Source organism: Sus scrofa, chromosome 4 (genome assembly GCF_054392235.1).
Source record: "Sus scrofa isolate SSC_HxYL_T2T_F1_AM1 chromosome 4, Sscrofa_HxYL_maternal_Yorkshire_Landrace_v2.0, whole genome shotgun sequence".
NCBI classification, from domain to species: Eukaryota; Metazoa; Chordata; class Mammalia; order Artiodactyla; family Suidae; genus Sus; species Sus scrofa.
The window spans coordinates 54556387-54578035 of NC_139386.1; the positions used below are offsets into that span (position 1 = coordinate 54556387).

At 36.8% G+C, this 21649-nt stretch overlaps 1 protein-coding gene across 3 annotated transcripts in view; it reads left to right on the plus strand.

The window, feature by feature from the left end:
- CNGB3 (cyclic nucleotide gated channel subunit beta 3) overlaps nt 1–21649 on the plus strand; it is a 150430-nt gene that overhangs the window by 109993 nt on the left and 18788 nt on the right. For all 3 annotated transcript variants that reach the window (XM_085021127.1, XM_085021128.1, XM_003125585.7), the window contains exons 14-15: nt 9039–9122; nt 16212–16330. In XM_085021127.1, the coding sequence (XP_084877253.1) occupies nt 9039–9122; nt 16212–16330 (203 nt within the window). The remainder of the gene's footprint in view (nt 1–9038; nt 9123–16211; nt 16331–21649) is intronic.

Here is a 21649-nt window from a genome sequence, read left to right on the forward strand (position 1 = left end):
TGTGGACATGATAAAGAAGCAGATACTATATGTCAAATGGTTAGTCAGAGTCACTCATTGTTAGCTTAACCCAAGACTCGGAAAGAAACTAGAGTTACGTCAGTATCCTAGACTCTTTTCTTGATATGTCCTGTTGTAAATTTCCATCAAGATTTTAATGAAAATATAAACCATGCAATTTTCAAATTGGCAGATGGCACAAAGCTAGAGAAATGGTTTTAAATGTGTTAGATTATGAAACTTAAAATTAACTGAATACTTTGAAACAACGACCAAAGCCAAGATTAACTTCCACAAGCATGAAAGTAAAATTTTGAATTTAGTCCTAAAATTAAATATTATAAATATAAAAGAGCAATAGTTTTATAACAATTTTTTTACACTTGGGAGTTTTAGTTGACCTCAAACTCCACATAAGTTAACAGGGGTCATTGCCCTGAATTTTAACATAATATTAGTTTTCTTGATTATTTCTACTACATCTATATTAACATTGTTGCAAATAATGTTTTAAGAAAGACTTTGACAAATAAGAGTGTTTTTCAGGGGATAAGTATGGGTTGAGTAGTGGACCAAGGATACAGCAAAATGATGGTTTTAGAAATAAAATTATTCTATAATGATACAAATCAGAACAAGGACTGCTTCTAGTGGGGAGTGGGGATAACTAGGAGGAGGCATAAGGGAACTTGATGGGTGATAAAATTTTTTTGTCTTAACTAGGGAAGCTCCACAGTGTATGCATTTGTCAAAATTGATCTAACTATCCCTTAAAATTGTTTATTTCACTGCATATAAATTATTCATCCATTAAATAAAAAGAATAGTTTCAAAAGAAAATGTGTAGGTATTGAGGACATTTCATTACAGAGAAAAATTAATTCAAGAGCAGCAGAAGTTACATGTACATGTCTGTCCATGAACAAGGACTAAGACTTACTCTATGTTGTCCAGCAAAATAACACTCGACTGAAAAGCCTATTTCTGAGCTGCAAACACATCTACTGAAATAAAATGTCCTTGGAGAAAGGCTTGGTCCTAACAGTCTTGATACCCACAGGGCACAGCACAGTTTCAGACACAGAATAACTGCTGAGTAAAGATCTCAGAAAAGAAAGGAGAGAGAGGGAAGAAGGAGAAGGAAAGAGAAGGGAGGGTAGGAAGGATGTACTGGAGCCAGTTCCTGGAGATTACAGGAAAGTAGTTTCCTAATTTGAAAGTGGTTCCCAGTTTCTAGTGGGAGTGCTACAATGGAAGCTCTGGTAAAGCAGAAGCATCAAGGAAATGTGCACAGTTTTCTGATCCTCTATCAGGGAGACTGGGAAAAGATTCCTATTTCGGTTAACAGGTTCATCTAGATAAACAGCGGTTTTCAAGCTACAGCTTGCAATCCGTTGGAGGATCCTGAAATCAATTATATAGGTCATAACAGGCATATAAAAAAAGATGAGAAAATATCAGAGTGCCTTACACATAAGTAAGGGTAAGCATTATATTACAAAATTTTTGTTTTTATTATTTATTTTTTAAATACACGTACACATATGCGTGTACTGGGCACAATGTAAATGTCCATGTTACTGTAAATTATGGCCAAAAAAACGTATGACAGCTACAAGGCTAAATGGTATTTTTAAACATTATAAAATTCTGTATAACTTAATGACTAGCTAGCTTAATTAAATTTGCATGACCAGCTCTCTTTTAAAGAAAACAAAAGCTTTAAATTATATACCAATGACTTTTATGGGATTATCTCTTATTTGGAAACTTAGTTTTCAGCCTCAGAGTTTTCTCCTTTGTTTTTACATATATTTTTGGAAATCTATAAAATCAGCAACATCCGACTGAGAAAAAAGGTTAAATCTTCACATCTTGGCTAACGTTGTACATAAACATAGATTCATTCTTTCCTGACATTTCCATTAAAGATGTAGTTCCTTCCAGAAAGAATCCGTTTCTATTTATATTTCTGGTAAATGAAAAAAAAAGTGTTTTTTTTTTTTCCTAAAGCCAAATGAGGTAGGAAATAAGCAGGTATGGAATCTTCCTAAATTTATTCCTTTTTTGAATCCAAGACAGTCAGTCATTTATATACATTTGCTATTAGAAAGGAAATAGTTTGATTAACAAACCTACACCCTTACCTCATAAATTAGACCCAGTTGATATGTGTTGTTACTGATTCAGTCATTGAATGCCACCTATGCCTTCAAGGGCTGAGACATAAAGGAGGAAGCCTTTGGAGTAAGTGTGTCCAGAGGATGCTTAGGAGGCTACAGAGTGAAAAAGAAGAGGTTTCTGAGAAGGTGTCTCATTACCACTCATTAGGACCAGAACTTAGGCTAACAACCAAAAGTGAATCTAGAACTGAAGCCAGGTCATGGCATGTGGGCCCAGTCCTAGGGGCCAAGGAAGCTGGAAAGGGGGAAACCCACAGCACAAATTTCAGTTTTACAAAAGACAGAAGATGAAGATACATTGAATAAACCAGAATATCCAGAGATAACAAAGAAGGGTGACTGTCAATGGTTAAAAATCCTGAATTCTCCCTGAAAATGAATTGTCCGTATCTTTGAAAAGCAGGCAGCAGGAAAGAGAGAAAGAGATAAGGAAAAGAGCGAGAGGAGAAGAGAAGAAAGATCTAACACCAAGATTGGAGGCTGGCAGTCATGCTTTGTAGCTTTCCAATCTTCAGGATCAGGGTAAATTAAAGGTACTTGAAAAACCTTTTAACTCACAAATACCTAGTTTAAGTTGCCCTAAAGAATATTTTAGGTTTATATCTTGGTCCCTGAGTCAAAAATATCACAAGGACTTTTCTCCATTTTGTAAATTTGTGAATGGATACAGATGTAGAAGAATTTGTTTGCAATGCAGCACCAGAAAATGAATCTAAGTAAACTTGCTTCAGTTTTTCCAGAGACACACGTCTGTTGTTTTAATTGTGTATCATATTCAATTTTTAAAACTCAAAAAAAAAAGATGTGCTTATATTCCTTTCCTTTTAGACTTGAAAATTTTGTTTAAATATTAGAGGAACAATGAGTGTCCTAATGTTTTAACAAAAGTAAAGTAAGTAATGCTGGAGTGTCACACATTGTAATATGAACAACATTACATGAAAGTGGTCCCTGCTGTCCATAATCCTTCATTCCACTGCTGTCACCACATACCTTGCTATAGCCAGTTCTTCCATGGCCTCTGTATTAGTCAGGGTACTCCAGAGAAAGAGAATCAATAGGATATATATACAGAGAGAGAGAGAGAACGAGAGAGAGAGATTTATTCTAAGTAATATCTCGTGTCGTGAGGGCTGAGAAATCTAAAACCTTCAGGGCAGGCCAGCATGTTGGAGACCCTGGGAAGTGTTAATGTTGCAGCTCAAGTCCAAAGGCAGTCTGGAAGCAGAATTCTCTTTTCCTCAAGGAACCTCAAACATTTTTCTCTTAAGGCCTTCAGCTGACTGGGTAAAGCTAACCCACAAAGTGGTATGTACCTTGCTTTCCTGAATGAAGGTCTACTGATTTAAATGTTAATCTTATCTTAAAAATACCTTCACAGTGATGTTTAGACTTGTGTTTGACCAAACATCTGAGTACCATGACCTAGCCAAGTTGTATCTTCTCAAAAACAATAGCTACTGCTTATGGAGTTCTGACTGTGTGCTACACTGTATTATCTGCTTTGATAATTAACTGTCACAGCAAGCCTCTGAGAAGTTTTACAATCCCCATTTTACAAAAAGTGCCAACAACTTATCTGACTGAGACCAAAGAGCTAGAAGCAATGGGACAGAGTTTGAACATGTTTTTTTTGTTTGTTTGTTTGTTTGGGTTTGTTTTTTTTTTTTTTTTCTTACTCCAGTCTACAAACTTAACCATTCGATGATGCTACTTTTTAGTTCTCCACCAGACCTGTCATGGATAAGTGATAAAATCCCGAGAAGTTTCCCTAGAGTCAAAAACCAGTTCAGGCTTAAGGCCATCCTTCGGCAATTTTCACAGACTTAGACTTGGCAGGTCAGTTAGCTTCATATCCAGATATCTAAATTCACACACTTTGCTACTCTCCTACTAAGAAAAGACCTTGAATCTCATGACCTTTTCTCCCTCTTAATCAAAGCAGGTAGAAATAAAGTCACAGACTTTCACACAAAAAAATTTGCTTAAATCAAGTGCGGTTAATTAGCAAAATTTTCTGCTTCTGCATGAGGTCATCAGAGTTTCTAAAGAGCTTAGAGATGAATAGTCATATTTTTTAAATTTTTTTCACAAAAATGTTTCCCTTCCTTACAGATCACATGTTTTTCCAGCCTAAATCAAGTGTTAGGCCAATAAGGAGTGATTCATTTCTATGAGGTTGGGCAGTTTCCCTTCCTTTCTGATGATGTAATATTTTGATTTTGATTTTTAAATATATTTTATCAAATTGTGCTAAGGAAAACACATTTTGCTTCTACCACTAAATTATAAAAATTGGGGAAAAATTTAATAAAAGTTCTGTTGTGCCACCTAGTGTCTGGAATTAAAATTTCATCCTTTAGAAACTGAAACAGCCCTCTGCTAAATATTAGGAAAGGAAGGACCCAGAGACACCAAAATGGGAATGTAGGTACCACCAGTCTGACAAGGAAAGCACAAAATGTCTCATTATCTTCTGCTCTGGTGAAAATTCAGAACTCATCCCAAACAGAACTTGACTCATTGTCATTATGTGCCGAGTAGAACCTGGAAAGAATGTGACTTCAGTGGCCCGAAATATGTGGAGGAAGAGTTTTATACGTGAGTGGCAGACTGAGCCAGGAATGGATTGGAAGTGGTAAAGCTATTTCTTCCCATCACAGAAGAATCCTCCGGCCATGACAGTCTAATCGCATATTTCCTCCCTAGGGCCTGAAATCAGAGCATTACGGGAAGACTTACTACCTTTCATTTTTAACCTTATTTTTAATCCTGGTGTTATCAGTAACTGTAGCATTGTTGCTAGACTTTTTAAAGTATTTTGAACAATGAGTTTATAACCCCAGATGAACTCCATTCAACTACACATGCTGAGCAATTACTCTGTCTAAAGCACTCCTGGGATACCCCAGACACTACTCTCATACAGTTCTTGTCTTCCCGTGCCTCCTGGAAGGAAGGGTCAGGAAACTCTAAATAAATAAGATGACACCCTTGGTTGCTGTGTGATGATTCAGTGTCTTAAAACATATAAAGTGCTTATATCAATACCCTGAATGTAGTAAGTTATATTATTATTATTACTCTTATTACCAAGAATTATAACTGAATCAATTCCAAGGGAGTTTCCATATGAGTAAAATCAGTGTATGTCTCTGCCAATCATAAGAAGATGGATTAGAATCCTCAGGGTTCCATCCAACTTGCGACTTCTCACTTTAACTATGTGATACTGAAGCTCCTAGAAAAATAGAATTATGGTCAGTTCTCAAGGAAAGCTTGATGCCAATGACTCTATTAGTGTTTGAAACTGTTAAAATTAGGGTTAAGTCTGCTATCACTTAGAACTCAGTGAGTTATGACATCATAGTACCTTACCAATTATTTATCGCATTTGACTTGGCTGCTCCCAACAGCTACCTATCAGTAGCATGATTGGCAGAGTCAACAGCATGGGCAACTAGATTCAGAATTCCCTGTCCTAGACATATCATCCATCATTTGCTCAGTGGGAATGGAGTTTAATATGGAACAAAGCATTTATTTTTATAATAAACAAGGCTGAGTTGAGAAAAGCCCTGAAAACTGCTGATTATACTTGAGGGTGACTTAAAGTCATAGTGAGTTATATATTACTGATACTATCTTAAGTTCCTTTTCAAAGGAGGCTAGAAATGGAGATATCCTTCAAGACTGAGAAAGTAAGCATCCAAAGATAAATTTTACCAATTTTACAATTGTGTTCAATTGTATTTCTCCCAACTTCATTCAAATCGCCAGAAGCTTTATTCAAATATGTAACAGTTTTTATACACCACCAAATTTTCCAGTGTTGAAAATGGAATAATCTCTAACAACTTCATTCTACACATCAGCCCATATTTATCTAGTGTCTGGCATGCCCCAAGCACTGGCAATACCCTGGGTGTATGGAAATGACTAATACATAAATCTTTCCCTTGAGTTGCTCAGAATGAAGATCACATACACACACACTCACTGTCTGATGAGTCTCTTCCTTTGACACCTATTGCATGGGTGACATTTGGAAAATAATCAGTAGACTTTCTGAGCCTGTGTTCCTTCATCTAAAAGCCAAGAGTGTTAACAATATATTAATTAATGCTAAGCAACACAGAGAGGTTGGAAGAATTAAACAGGTAAAAATAAGAAAATAGTACAATTTAATACAAACATTGTGTTAATATAATGTTAATATTGACATTTACATGGGTACTCTCACTTTATAGAAAAAGGAACATGTATGAAGCAATAACTGTGTTCCGACTTTCTCTAAATCAGAAATTTCCCTAATTACTTCTATAAAGGAAATGGAGGTGCATTATAAGGATTAAAATGCTGGGGTATAATTCTTTTTAATCATACAATAATAGAGCCAAACTGTATCACACAAAAATAATCATTTGGGGAGGTCACTTGGGGAGACAATTGTTCTCAAATGCATCATAAAATATAATGACTTCATGATGCAAACTGATTTCACTAAACCAAAATACAGAAGGGAAGAGTCTAGTCCTAAATTACAGCTGCCCCAAGGCCAGTGGCTCTTGTCCGTAAAGCAATCATTAAGGGAGAGAATCGCTTAAGTGACTAAGTGACACTACGGCTGCTGGCCTACACCATATCTCACAGCAACATGGGATCCTCCACCCACTGAGTGAGGCCAGGGATCGAACCTGCATCCTCATGGATACTAGTCAGATTTGATTCCACTGTGCCACAATAGGAACTTCCTGTATTGTACTTTTTATTATACACTACTATGTTCCATTTACATGAGTTAATACACATACTATGCAAGTATGTTGATAAAAACTCGTACTTATAATGGTTTAAATGTTTTTCTCTGAGGAAATCCAAGCTATAAGCTAACTGCTATCCATATATTTGGGCATTTCTACTGAGGAAAGCACAAATTGTTTGCTAATTTATTTTAGGGTTTATCCCCTATTTTGGTCCAACATTTTCTATTAATTGGGTTTCTTTATAGTGCTTTCTGCTGGTGAGCTAAGCTGAAGGATAGAAAAGATGAAAAACATTCCTTCACAAAGAGGACTTTGTTCCTCCAAATGATATTGGGATGTGTGTTTTACTTTATTTTTATTAATATAAGTAAAATTAAGTCAAAGTCTCATCAATTCTAATCCCCTATTCCATTCTCCTTTCTCCTCCCCAGAGGTGGCCACTAAGATGATTTTAGGGATATCCTTCCAATCTCATTTTTATTTTATTTTTATCTATATAAATATCAATGATAGGCAGTATTATTTTGTATAGTTTTTTCATAGTCAGAGTCATATTGAATATATTCTACAGCTTGCTTTTATGCAGACCTCATTATTTGTTGAAATCAATCATATCTATGTATAGAGAGAAAACTGGTTTATTTATTTTAACCACTCTATGGTTATTGCAACCTGGAAATCTTCAATATTTTTATCTGCCCACAGATTGTCATTTTGTTGTCTTCAGTTGAAAATAATCCTGCCACAAACACCTTTGTATATTCATAGAATTATTGCCATGGAAAACAACATTTAAAATCATTAGTAATTCCAATGAATATAATTTAATACAGTTGGGAATTGTCATTAAAGTTCAATCCAACAAGAATTGTTCAAGTAATGAATAACTTTATTTTGCCCTACAAACTATAACTGTAAAATTTAACACCAAAAACTCAAATTGTACATATGGAAGTAAGTGTAAATGGGTTTTTAGATACTCTCTTTCTGATCATTAATAATAATAATGCTATTATTCTTTATAGCTATGAATGATTGAGAGTTAACTTCATTGCAATGATACCCAGATATATTTAAGCTTAAGAACTTCCAAATATATTTCTAATGAATTTTCTCAAAAATAACAAGAATACCAACTTTCTTTAGTGGGGGAGTTCCCTAAAATCAATCCAAAGTTTGTGTTTTTTCCTAAGAGACATCTGAGCAATCAGAATAATTTCCAAAATGAAATGACTCTGAATCAATGACAGCATTAAAAGAAATAGGACACATGAGCTACAAATTTAGAGAATCTTTACTGAAAACAAAATAACAATATTTAGAAAGAAATTAATGTTTGTCATTTGCTTGAGCATATATGATCATTTACGCGCAAAACAAATACATAACAAGTAAAGAAAAAGTAAATATCCCTCTGCCTGAAAGGACCTTTGTGAATCTTTGCAAATACAAATCACTGTCATCTTCAAATGACTCAAATTGCATCACCTACACAAGTACCTTCTTGCTGCATCTCTATTCCCAGGCAGAAGTAAACCCTGCTCCTCTTAAAACTTTTAAAGATCTTTACTTGGGATGTCTTATGACATGATTAACATCTACCACAAATTACAGCTTTTCTGTTTATATAAAACATTTTCCCAACTAGACTTACTCTCTTTCATCTTTGATTGCACCAAGGGCATGTTTCAAAGGCTTGCTCATAGCAGTTTCTCAGCAGTATTTGTTGGAGGTATTCTTGTTGGCTTTTGCCTTTTCTTTCCATTCAAGATAACCAAAAGCTATAGCTTCTCCAGTCTGAGACTGACGGCATGAGATACATAGATACATAGCAATAGGTAGTAGAAACAGGATTAAAAACCAAATCTAACTGACCAGAATCCAAATTCTTGCCATTATATTATAGATATTTTTTTTTCTAAATTTTGGGTAAAGACAAGTCCATATCTACTGGCAATTAATATTTTAGAGTTAATGCAGACATCATCTATTACTGTTTATTAATATTGCATTTTAAAATTATTTGGAATATTGGCTTTTTAGCTGATTCCGTAGGAATTATTTTTCTCTTTATTATTTTTCTCTTTAGGGTTGTGATACACAGATGATTTATGACATGTTGCTAAGGTTGAAATCCATTGTCTATTTACCTGGTGACTTTGTCTGCAAAAAGGTGAGTATGTGCTATTTTTCAAATACATGCCTAGTAAATAAATACATTTGAAGAGTTCAGACATAAGTCAAGTGAATAGTTTAAAGAAAATTTGTCCAGGGTGAATTCCATAGTATAGAACTAATCATGAGATACAATTCTTTAAAGTGATAATGTGCTCTCAGAGTTCAAATGGAGCAAGACAATATGGATTTCATTACTTACAATTATAGAATATAAATGTGGGTGGTCTAAAAATTTGCTTTGTGTAAATGTAAACCATTGATTGTGACACCGCATTAATTCCAAATGTTGGGAAAAGTTACAGAAATGAGAGGTGGTTCCCCCCTTTTTATGTCTTTGGCAAACCATCAGTTACCTCTATTTAGCTCACCCAGTTAGTGGATAATAAATACCACATTTTTAAAATTTTTATTGTACTTTTTGCGATTACATAGTAATACATGTTCATTAATTTTAAATGGAAAACACTTAAAAGCACAAAGACAAAAATTCTACCACCCAGAAATAGCCAATATTAATATATTCTAATCTGTGTTTTTTTACCTATTGATGGAAAAAAAATTATAAAATCGGCATCATACCTACTTATGTTTGAAACTTGTTTTGTCATGTCAGGATGTATCACAGAAACTTTTTACATATTATTAATAAATATACAACCTCCTTTTTTAAAGCTGCATAATATTCTTGTCTATAAATATATACAATAATAAATTCCCAAGTGTCTGCTATTACAAAGAACTATAAAATGAACATTTTTGCATATCTCTGATTACTAAGGAAGAAGAGAAGAAATAATGACCTTGAGTTTTAAATATTGAGATATTAAATCAGTTGTGAAGGTAACAATCATAATGAAACATAGAAAAAACAAAATAATGTATTAAGTGCCATGGCAGAAGTAAGCACAAGCAGAGTGACACAGAGTGAAGACACTTATCCACTGGGATACTGGAAGATTTCCTGGAGAAGACGTTAGTCAACCTGTCTTTAAAAATGAAGCAAGAAGATCCTGTTGTGACTTAGAGGGCTGAGAACCTGACATAGTGTCTATTAGAATGGAGGTTCGATCCCTGGCCTCACTTAATGGGTTAAGGATCCAGCGTTGCTGCAAGCTGCAGCATAGGTCGCAGATGCAGCTCAGATCCGGTGTTGCTATGGCTGTGGCATAGGACTGCAACTGCAGTTCCAATTCAACCCCTAGCCTGAGGACTTCCATGTGCCACAGGTGATTAAAAAAATTAATCAGCATGAACCAGGAGAAAGAATAGGACTTCCTGAGGGAGGAAAGTATTCACATGAGCTAAGGAAGAAAGGAGGGAATTGTATCTTCAGAGGGAGTGCACAGAACTACGGTAAATCAAAACTTAGAAAATTTTAGTATCATTTACTCCATGGAATAAATAATTTTGAAATACCATGGACCAGCCCTGTGCTGGGTACTGAATATATTCAGCAACAAATGAAAAAGGATGGTTCTGGAGTTTCCATAATGGCGCAGTGGAAACAAATCCAACTAGGAACCATGAGGTTGCAGGTTCAATCCCTGGCCTCACTCAGTGGGTTAAGGATCCGGAATTGCCTTGAGCTGTGGCGTAGGTCGCAGACACGGCTTGGATCTGGCATTGTTGTGGCTATGGCGTAGGCCAGCAGCTATAGCTCTGATTAGACCCCTAGCCTGGGAACCTCCATATGCCTCTGGTGGGGCCCTAAAAAGAAAAAAGAAAAAAGACCAAAAAAAAAAAAAAAAAAGGATGGTTCTTGTCCTCCAGGGGCTTATAGTCCAGCAGCAGGGTATTCAATTCACAGTGTACACCAGAATCAGGTGAACTTAGAAGTTTGGGTTCTATATCCAGTAATTCAAGTGGTCTGGGTGGACCCCACAGATCAATATTTTTTGAAAGCACTCAGATGATTCTAAATTGCAGCCAAAGTTGAGTGTCACTGGCCTAATGGAAGACACAAACAATAACAAATGAAATTACATGAATGCATAACTCCAAAATGTGTTAACTATTATAAAACAAAAATAGAATTTGACAGGAGACTGTGGTGGTGAAGCACTTAATTTAGATTGGGGGACTCAGGAAAGGGGAGATTATCAGGTTGTCAGACATGATCTTTGTGAAAATATAAAGAGAAATGGTTCTCAAGTTAAAAAAAAAAAAAAAAAAAAAAAAGGGAGAGGGAGTTCCCGTCGTGGCGCAGTGGTTAATGAATCCGACTAGGAACCATGAGGCTGCCGGTTCGGTCCCTGCCCTTGCTCAGTGGGTTGACGATCAGGCGTTGCCATGAGCTGTGGTGTAGGTTGCAGAGGCGGCTGGAATCCCGCATTGTTGTGGCTCTGGCGTAGGCCGGTGGCTACAGCTCCGATTCGACCCCTAGCCTGGGAACCTCCATATGCCGCGGGAGCGGCCCTAGAAATGGCAAAAAGACAAAAAAAAAATGGAGAGGACAGTATTTTAGGTGAAGACTTGGAGACATGAGACAGGACAAAGCTTGACGTATTCAAGGAATAGAACCAAGTAATCAGCTGGGATAATGGTGAAAGACAGTCAAATAGAGTGGAAGGCACTTTAAGGCACCCAGTGGAGATAACTAATACACAGGTAGAAATGATCTAGTCCATGAGAGAGGACAGAACTGGAGGTAAATCTTTGGGGACTGGCATAAAATGGAAACTGATTTCATAAGAAACTCAAGAAAAGGTAAATGAAGAAGACCAACTCTGAAGAATACGGTATTTATGAAGGAAATCAATGAAGGATCCTACAGGGCACCTGAAAAGGAGCTGTCAGCGGTAAAAGAGGAAAAATGGAGGAGGGATCGTGATATTGTGGGAACGAAGAATGTAGAATCCCACACAAATCATTACAAGTTAAAAGTAGGCAGATTTGGAGTTCCCGTCGTGGCTCAGTGGTTAACAAATCCGACTAGGAATCATGAGGTTTCGGATTCCATCCCTGGCCTTGCTCAGTGGGTTAGGGATCCGGCATTGCCGTGAGCTGTCGTGTAGGTTGCAGACGCGGCTCGGATCCCGCGTTGCTGAAGCTGTGGTGTAGGCCAGCAGCTACAGCTCTGAATTGCCCCCTAGCCTGGGAACCTCCATAAGCCGCGGGAGCGGCCCTAGAAAAGGCAAAAAGACAAAAAAAAAAAAAAGTAGGCAGATTGGTGATATGAAATCATTTTCATGAAAATGGGAAGTACAAACCACGGCTCAGTTTAAGGACCCCTTTCGAGCCTTGGGAATGACATGGCCTTAATGCACCAAAATGGCCTTTCAATTTGTTCCAATAGCAGCAAGGACTGAAATTTGAGATAACTTATAGAAGCCTCAGCACCCATGCCCACGGGCAGTGAAAATTTGCTTAACAAAGTGTGAAATGCAGAGTAGATGCAGCCTTCTCATTTCTAATTTCTTCCTCACATCACATCCATCACTCAATAATAAAAACAAAATCAGTGAACACAGATGAGAAAAGAATGGGAGTGGGGAGCAGAAATAAAAAGCCATGAGATTCCAAGCCACATTTCTTTGTTTCTATTTTTAAGAAGTGATTGAATTAATAGCAGATATTGACAGAGAGGAAAAGTTGCCTTGGCCGGATTTTAATAGCTGAATTCAGCTTTATTTTTGCTTTATCATTTCCACAAATCACTGTAGGAAAAGGTAAGAAAAAAAAAAATGTTGCATTGGAGGAAGTCCAAATAATTGAAGAAATTGCAGGGCTCAGACTGAGTTTGCTGACTTGCTTAATCCTCTGAATGGCCCTAAAGTACCAAGTGGATAGCTTGGACTCCTTCAAAGAGCATTTGGGAATTTTCCCAGGATTAATTTGCAAGAATTAATTTGAGTGTCACAATGCCCCACTAGCCTCAGAAATAGCATTCTACACAGGAACCCCCAAAATTTGAAGTGCTTTCTCTCTAAGTGTTACCTATTGTACATGAAGGGCTTGCATTTCTACACACAAAGCAACCATAAGAGCTTGGTTTGATCTTATTTTGCACATGCTGTCAGACCTTGTTCTCTAAGGGACGTCTACTTCATTTGAATGCTAATTAAACTTGCAGGAAAGTCTTAAATTAGCCTAGAAATATGCAAGAAATAGTGGAAGTTTTGGTTCGTTGATTATGCCAGATCTCCTTGGAAAATTATTGAAATGATCGTTAAAAAATAATTAAAAGTGCTGAACTATATTTAAGTACCCATTATGTACTTCTCCCTCCAGTCAGTTGTAATAACTGCTTTTGAAAAATCATTCCAGTTCCTTGAGAATTACTTCATGCAAAGAATTAAGGAATATGACCCTGTCCTAATCATTACTTCCTAGAGTATCTCTTGGAAAACTAATTTTTAGACAGTTTCTCTTATTCTTAAAGTAATTCATAGCCATGGTATTCATTCTTAAAGAGGTCAATCTTGATATTGGATTCATCATTAGATATGGTCTATCTGTATATTATATTATTAAGTGACATAGGTGTCTAGTTCTAATGCTATCATCTGTCAGCCTTGTAATTTTGCTCAAGACAGTTAACTTTTCAAGCCTCTACTACAAATGTTTAAATAAGAATAATGATATCTCTCCTCTTTGACCTTCCTGGGATTTTTGCAAGAATTAAATGTGTTCATATCTATGAAAATGCTTTGAAACTATAAAATAGCATGTTCTGATAGAAGGAATATAAGCATTAAAATAGGAAACAATGAAAAATCAGATATTATGAATTTTAAAAGTCCTTGGCAAATACAAGATGTATTAGCATTGATATCATGGAAATAACTATAATTAGGTCCATCTGTATTGGAATTTCTACTTAGATCTATATTTGAGAATAATATTCTGCACTATGCAAAATTTAAATATACTTTTTGCATTGCTTAGTTAGGAAATGTGCATTCTAGGCTTCCTTTTCCTTCTAATTACTGTCACGGGAAGCACTGGTTACTCAGCCAAATGTTGATTCATCGATCTTAACCTTTATTTTTCTTTCCGTAAAATGGAAGTAATAATATTCTAACTTCCTTATAAAGGTCATGGGGAGATAAAATGAGAATTTCAGTCATAGATATTAAATAAGAAGTGGGTCTGAAAAATTTAACCTTAATCTAACAATTAAAATATGACAATAATTAATGTTTAGGAAAATAACCCTTCATATTAAAGGATTTCAAAAATCCCCAGAGAATAGTTAGTTTATAAATCATTCATAAATGAGCACCTATGTCATAATCCCTGTGCTCAGCACTCAGGAATGAAATAGACGTTGTCTCAGCCATTGCAGAGCATAAGCTATAATCAACATTGTTTAATCTTATCAATTTTAGTGTATTCTAATCCTTTGAAAATATGGTTAACAAGAATATTTGATGAGAATAAGCAATGAGGTCATACTATATAGCACAGAGAACTATATCCAGTCTCTTGAAATAGACCACGAGGGAAGATAATATGAGAAAAAGAATGTATATATACATGTATGTATGTATGACTGGGCCACTATGCTGTACAGCAGAAATTGACACAACACTATAAATCAGCTATACTCTAATTTAAAAAAAAAATAAAAGAATATTGGATGAATTCAAATACTGGATGAATTCGAATAATCCTAAACCACCTTTAAGAGAATTTATTGTATGCTAATATTTTTAATAGCCCAAGACTCAACTTACTAAGATGTGTAGGTACTATTATCTAAATATTTTGCCTAGTAATATACACACCGGTTTAAAATATAACATATACACACTATCATATGTAAAATAGATAACCAACAAGGACCTACTGTATAACACAAGGAACTATACTCAACATTTTGTAATAAACTATAAGGGAAAAGAATCTGAAAAAGAATATATGTATTATATATATAACTGAATAGCTGTTGTGCTATGTACCAGAAACTAACCTAGTATTATAAATCAACTAGACTTCAATTTTTTAAAAAAGATTAAAAATAATAATAATAAAGTTTAACAACTTTTCTTGACCCAAGTGCCATTTAGGTCTCTTGTGAGACATATTTATTCTTTTCAGATCCTGGAGTGAGAAGATATGTTGCACAGTTCCACAATCACCCACTAGTTCAGTGATGTACATGATTCAACATAAAATTATATGTATCACTTAATATTTATTACAGCAAATCATACAGCACAGGACCAGCAGGGAGAAGATATGCATAGGCAAAGGCTAGAGAAAGCAGGTCCTACTTCTGAGAGGGTCACATGGATGCATTTTTATCTCCCACTGGGGACCATGGAGACAAGGGCAAAATATCTCTGCCTCAGGAAACTCATCAGAGTCTTGGAGTCCAAAAATTTTAAATGGGGCTGGTCACATAGCTGCATAACCAGCCATGGCTCAGATTCCAAACTAGATACCAAGCACACATCATAAATCATTGTGTTTACATTGAACAGTGTTGACAGCCTTGTATATCCTGCCACACTGCCTAAAGCATACAGAATAACATCATTAACCAGTGGCTATGTGAACATTTCAGAATTTTAGTTTTCAGGGCTTGAACAAGGGTCACTTCCCCAGCTCCAGAGTCCCCAGAGATAAGCAAGAACTGAGTAAAACAACCTGCTGCATTAACACTTTCCTCTCAATAGAGAACAAGAATAATGGCTTAAAGGTTTCCTATGCTCCAATTACTACAATCAGACCTCAGTGTTATAGACAGAAGAGCGGAGTTGACATTTGAATGGCTGTAACACATGCTTTTTGGATAAACCAAGCAACTTCTTTAAAGCAATAGCAGTGGTCACCAAAGCTAAGGAGACCATGCTTAAAATCTGTTCTTTCCTTTATCCATGCCCATTCTGGAAACAATGTGAAACAATGGCATACAGTGTTCACATTCTGGAGAGTATCACTTTCCTAATAATTTCCTTTCACATGATATGTCTAACCAATGTCCAAAACTACCTCAAGTGTTAAGATACTTTTACACTGGTGTTCCTTGCTTCCTTCATCTACATTTAATCCTCTAGAAGAGTTTATATTTCTTAATTTAGGACATAATTGTCAAGAAAAAAGTTACTACCATTTCCTCTTTATATTTGGCATATAGGGAGAAATTGGCAAGGAGATGTACATCATCAAGCAAGGAGAAGTCCAAGTTCTTGGAGGTGCTGATGGTGCTCAAGTTCTTGTTACTCTGAAAGCGGGGGCAGTGTTTGGAGAAATCAGGTACTGAAAGATTCTGGACATTGTTCTAAGGGTTGGTAAGTGAGTTAATTTATTAAGAGCCCTTAGAACAATGTCCATTATTGTAAGTAATTGAGTCTGTCATTTTTCATAAAAGAAAACTGTTAGGTCATAAAATAAGTAAAGTTACAGAGTTACCTTGTTGCACAGTATGTTGAGGATCCAGTATTGTTGCTGTAGCAGGTTCAATCCCTGGCCTGGGAGCTTCCACATGCCATGGTCATAGCCAAAAAAAAAAAAATTAAATTTCATGCTCAAATTCATCAGTGGTTTGATTATGCTGACAGAATTCATAAAATAAGTGTTTTCACATTTGTATGTATCCCTTCCCTTCCCCAAAAGACCTAGCACATTTAGCCCTTTGGGTCCGGGACTTAGATCAGTGCCTGGCATAAGGTAAATGCTCAATAAATATTAAATAACGAATGAAGGGATTGGATGAATGAATGAATGATGAAAAAAGAGACTGGGGGAGTTAATTGTCAGACTGCTGGAAAATTTGAATTCCAAGCTAAGACAGTGGTTTTGAGTAGATGAGTGATAATGATTATTACTGTAGAACCAAATTGCCTGAGTCCAGATCCCAGTACCAACACTTACAAGCTTTGTCCCTTTGTCACTTGACCCCTCTGTTCCCCATCTTAATAATTAGAATAAAAATAGTACATATCCTAGAGGGTTGGTAAGTTAATTTATTAAGAGTACTTAGAACAAAGTCCAGCATCTTTTGGAGCTCAATAAGTATTAACTATAGTTATTATTATTTCCTATTGGCCAGGAGAAATTTATCCTACAAGTCCCCAAGTGTAAGAATAGTGACAACTTAGTATCTATGGGGAGATTGGTTCCAGAACCCCAACAGTTACCAAAATCCATTAATACTCAAGTTCCTTATATAAAATAGTATGATAGAGTCCACCCTCCTTGAGGGTTCCACACCCCAGGATTTAGCAAAGCAGATTGCACAGCCCATGTGGGACTGCACAATTCATGGGTACAAAGATCTGACACTATAGATAGGAATTTTAAGTGTTTTGTGGGCTAAATATTTTCTATGCATTATCGTATGTAAACATATTCATGTATTCATCCAATAAACACATATTGAGTATCTCATACATGCTAGACTGTCAGATAGCACTCTAAGCTCTGGGAATATACTGTGAAAACAGTAGACAAGAGCTTACAGTCTTGTGGGAGAAAACTAACAATAAATAAATAACTAACTAGATAAGATAAATTCACACTGTGATAACTGCTAGGAGGCAAAATTGTTAGAAAGTGATGCATACAGTAGAAATTATCACAACATTTTAAAACAACTACACTTCAATAAACTTTAAAAAAGACAAAAAAGAAAAAAGGTTTAAGAAAAAAGAATGTGACTGGAGATGCTATTTTACATACAGTGGTCAGGGACAACCTCTCTGGACAGATAATATTCCAGCTAACCCTTGAGTGTAAATGGAGCAGCCATCCATAAATGGGGGAAGAGTTCCCCAGATGGTGAAACAGCAAGTGCAGAAGCCTAGAGGTAAAGCAAGGTGCTTGTCTGGTTGGAAGACATAGAGGTCAGTATGGCAGGAGCTCAGTTAATAAGGAACACTGTGGGGAGATGAAGCCAAAGAGGTGAGCAAGGACCAAATTATACAGATCTTTTAGGCCACAGTAAGGAATTTGTATTTTATTCTAAACACCAATGGATGCCAATGGAGGATTTTAGGCAAAATAATTATACAATTTGAATTATGATATTAAAGCCCCCTCTAGTAGCTATGTGGAAAAGGGGCAGGGAGTTCCCATTGTGGCTCAGTGGGTTAAGAACCCAACTAGTATCCATGAGGATATGAGTCCTTAACCCACTGCCTCTTTCAGTGGGTTAAGGACCCAGCATTGCTGCAAGCTGTATCTCACGTCGCAGATGCGGCTCAGATCCAGCATTGCTGTGGCTGTGGTGTAGGCCTGAAGCTGCGTCTCCAATTTGACCTCTAGTCCAAGAACTTCCATATGCCTCAGGTGCAGCCCTAAGAAAAGAAGAAAAAAAAATTTTTTTAAGTAAGAAAAAAAAGAAAAGGGGCTGTAAAGGAGGAAGAATGAAATAGAGGAAATCAGTTGGAAGTCAGTTGCAGCGGTTCAAGTGAAAGATAGAGTTCTGAAGTAAGATGCTGGATCTTAAGGTGAAGAGTGCACTGTCAGGCAGTTACTAAAATAGTCAGTTCACAACTAGGAAAATTGCCATTCTGAGGTATCAATTATTTTGCCCAGGGTAACATACTAAGAAGTGAAAAGGACAATATTCAGACATGAGTTTTATGGTTTAGGGCCTAGTGATTTTTCCACCACACCGCAGAAGAAAGGTGTTCAACCAACCTCAGATTTCATAGCTGCTAAGTTATCTTCCAACAAGAGTGAAACCTAATGTAAACTATGGGCCTAGGATGACATTGATGTGTCATTCTAGGTTCGTAAATTACAATAAATGCAATAAGGGATGTTGGTAAAACTATACCTATGGGGGAACAGAAGTATATGGGAAACATTTGTACCTTCCCCTCAATTTTGCTGTAAAACCTAATCTCTAAAAAATAAAGTCCTGATTTTTATTTATTTATTTATTTATTTATTTTTACTTTTGTCTTTTTATGCATACACCTGTGGTATATGGAAGTTCCCAGGTTAGGGGTAGAATCACAGCTGTAGTTGCAGGGCTACTCCACAGCCACAGCAACACGGGATTTGAGCCACCTACGTCAGTAACCTACAGCTTACGGCAACACCAGATCCTTAACCCACTGAGTGACACCAGAGATTGAATATGCATCCTCATGGGTATTAGTTGAGTTCTTAACCCACTGAGCCACAATGGGAACTCTCCTAATTTTCAAAAATGGAAAAAAAAAATAAAGAATAAGAAGAATTTATCTTCAGGTCTAGAGATACAAAGCGTAATTTATAACTTTATAATTAGCATAATGAGGGCTTCCTTAGAATGTTAAAGCATGTTATTTGTCTATTGATAATGAGGCTTTTCGTTTTTATTTTTCCTCCTGGCTTAGAACTGGGTGGGCACTTCTGTGAGGGTTGTGCCCTGGGGCAGTGGTGGAAACTGGGGCAGTGGCACTTCTCAGAATGTCCAGCTCTGTATGTTCTTTGCCTATTTTCAATCACTTCCTTACTGGGAGTCCTTGCAAAAGTTATTTAATATTTTAGTGACTTAATAATCACCATAATCTTCAAGGTCATAAAACAAGCAACAGTCTAATCTAAAACATTGCAGAAATTAATTAGCTGACCTCTTCCAAGGGTTGAGTACTCCCTGAAGAACAAAGCTTTGTAAATACAAGTATGTTAATTGTTGATATTATCATAATAGAAGGAAATACACTAGGAATACAATCCAGGTGCTGCTGAGTTGCAATTGAAAGGAATCAGAGATTCTTGACAGCAGCTTCTCAAATAAATCTCCTATTACCCATTGGGTTTCTAAGGCCAAGTTGAAAGCAGTAGACCAGACAAGCTCTAAATTTGCTCAAAATTGGGTGGATTCAAGCAAAAGGGAGATTTTTGCCTTAACTCTTTTCTTGGCAGTGGTTGAGAAGACAGTCTGCATCTGCCTCTTCCCAGGTATCCCCAGGCTTCACAGGCCCACAGCTGTCACACACTCTGGGGCTCTAGTTATTTATTCCAGCAATGGAGGCATGTCTGCCAAACATCTAGATACTAGAAAGATCTAGTAATCCTGTTTACTACTCAAAAATGCTGTGACCTTTGTTAAAATGAGCTAAATCCAGCACTATAACATAGCTTTTTAAAGAAGGTTCTTTTTTCTTAGAAAAAAGTAAGAAAGAAAAGAACTGAGGGCTTTCAAGGACATTACATACTAATCCAAAAGAGCAAAGCCCTGACTGAAATATAGATTTACAGCCTGTCCTGGAGAAAACCCAGACCACGTTTCCAATTAACATCTGAAGAGTTCAGACACCCCATTTTTAATAGAAAGACCCAGGGTCTGCAGGGGATGGCCTTGTGGTAGTTCTAACTCCACTGTTTTCTTTACAAATATATTTATTGCCAAGTCTTATTCACCGAATGTGTTTAACCACTTCCTGTCCTCTTTCTGCATCTGTTAAAATATCACTTTTCTTGAAACGCATCTGAATTTTTAACCTTGCTGTTGCTATCATGATTTCAATAGGAGTCCCCATTGGTTTCATCTTCCTCTGAAATGTCCTCTCCCTGGAAAATACCTGTTCACCTCTCAAGACTTCAATTCAGATGTCACCTCCCTAAGGCCATCTCCAATTGCCCCAACTAGTTGCTCCCTGTTCTATGCTTCCATAATATTTCATTCATGACTTTACTATAGGAATTACCACTAATTAATAATTAATTTGTTCAGATGGAGCTCCTCAATAGCCTAAGCTATTAAAATATAAAAACTAGGACTTTCCATCTTTATATCACCAGCAACTACATAAAACTCTGGTTTTCATTGATATTCTGCCTCCATTCAAAAATAATTTGCAGGGCCCATTGTGGTTCAGCAGGTTAGGAACTTGACATAGTTTCCACAAGGATGCAGGTCCACAGCCCAGGAGTCTCCGGTGCCACCTGAAGCTGGAAGAGGCAAGAAGGGATTCTTTCCTAGAGTCCTTGGAGGGAGCCCAGCCCAGTCAACATCTTGATTTTGGATTTCTGGCCTCCAAAACTGAATACATTAAGTCACTGATTTTTCAGTAACTGTAAGCAGCCCTAGGAAACAAAGGTAATACTACATTTTTACATTATTAACCTTTGAAATTTTACTAGGGGAAAGGAAGTTCTGCTTGACACTCACATTCCCTGGCCAGTCTACCTCTCAGACCTATCAATTCTACCCCCAAATTGTGTGTCCAATCCATTGTACCTTACCTTCTCCACTGCCCTTCCTTTTGCCCAAAGCACCTCCCTCTCTCACTGGACAACTGCAGTTGCTACTCCAAGTCTCCCAGTCTAACCATCGCACCCTCTTAATCCAGGTTCAACTAACAGCCAGAGGATATCCTTGGGAAACACAGGTATGATCACATCACTGGCCTCCTGCTTGACCTCATGCCGTGCTTTCACATGTCCTTAGAAACAAGATCAGAGTTCTGTCCCTAACCTACAAGATCCTGCAGAGCAGAGTCTAGCCTGTGCCTACCTCTATACTTCAGCATGCACCCCCTGCCCTTTCTCTCTTTAATCCAGACTTCAGTTCCCTGAATGTTACCCATGCCATCCAGCCATAAGGAGCTGGGGTTTTTTCCACCTTATTTTGGA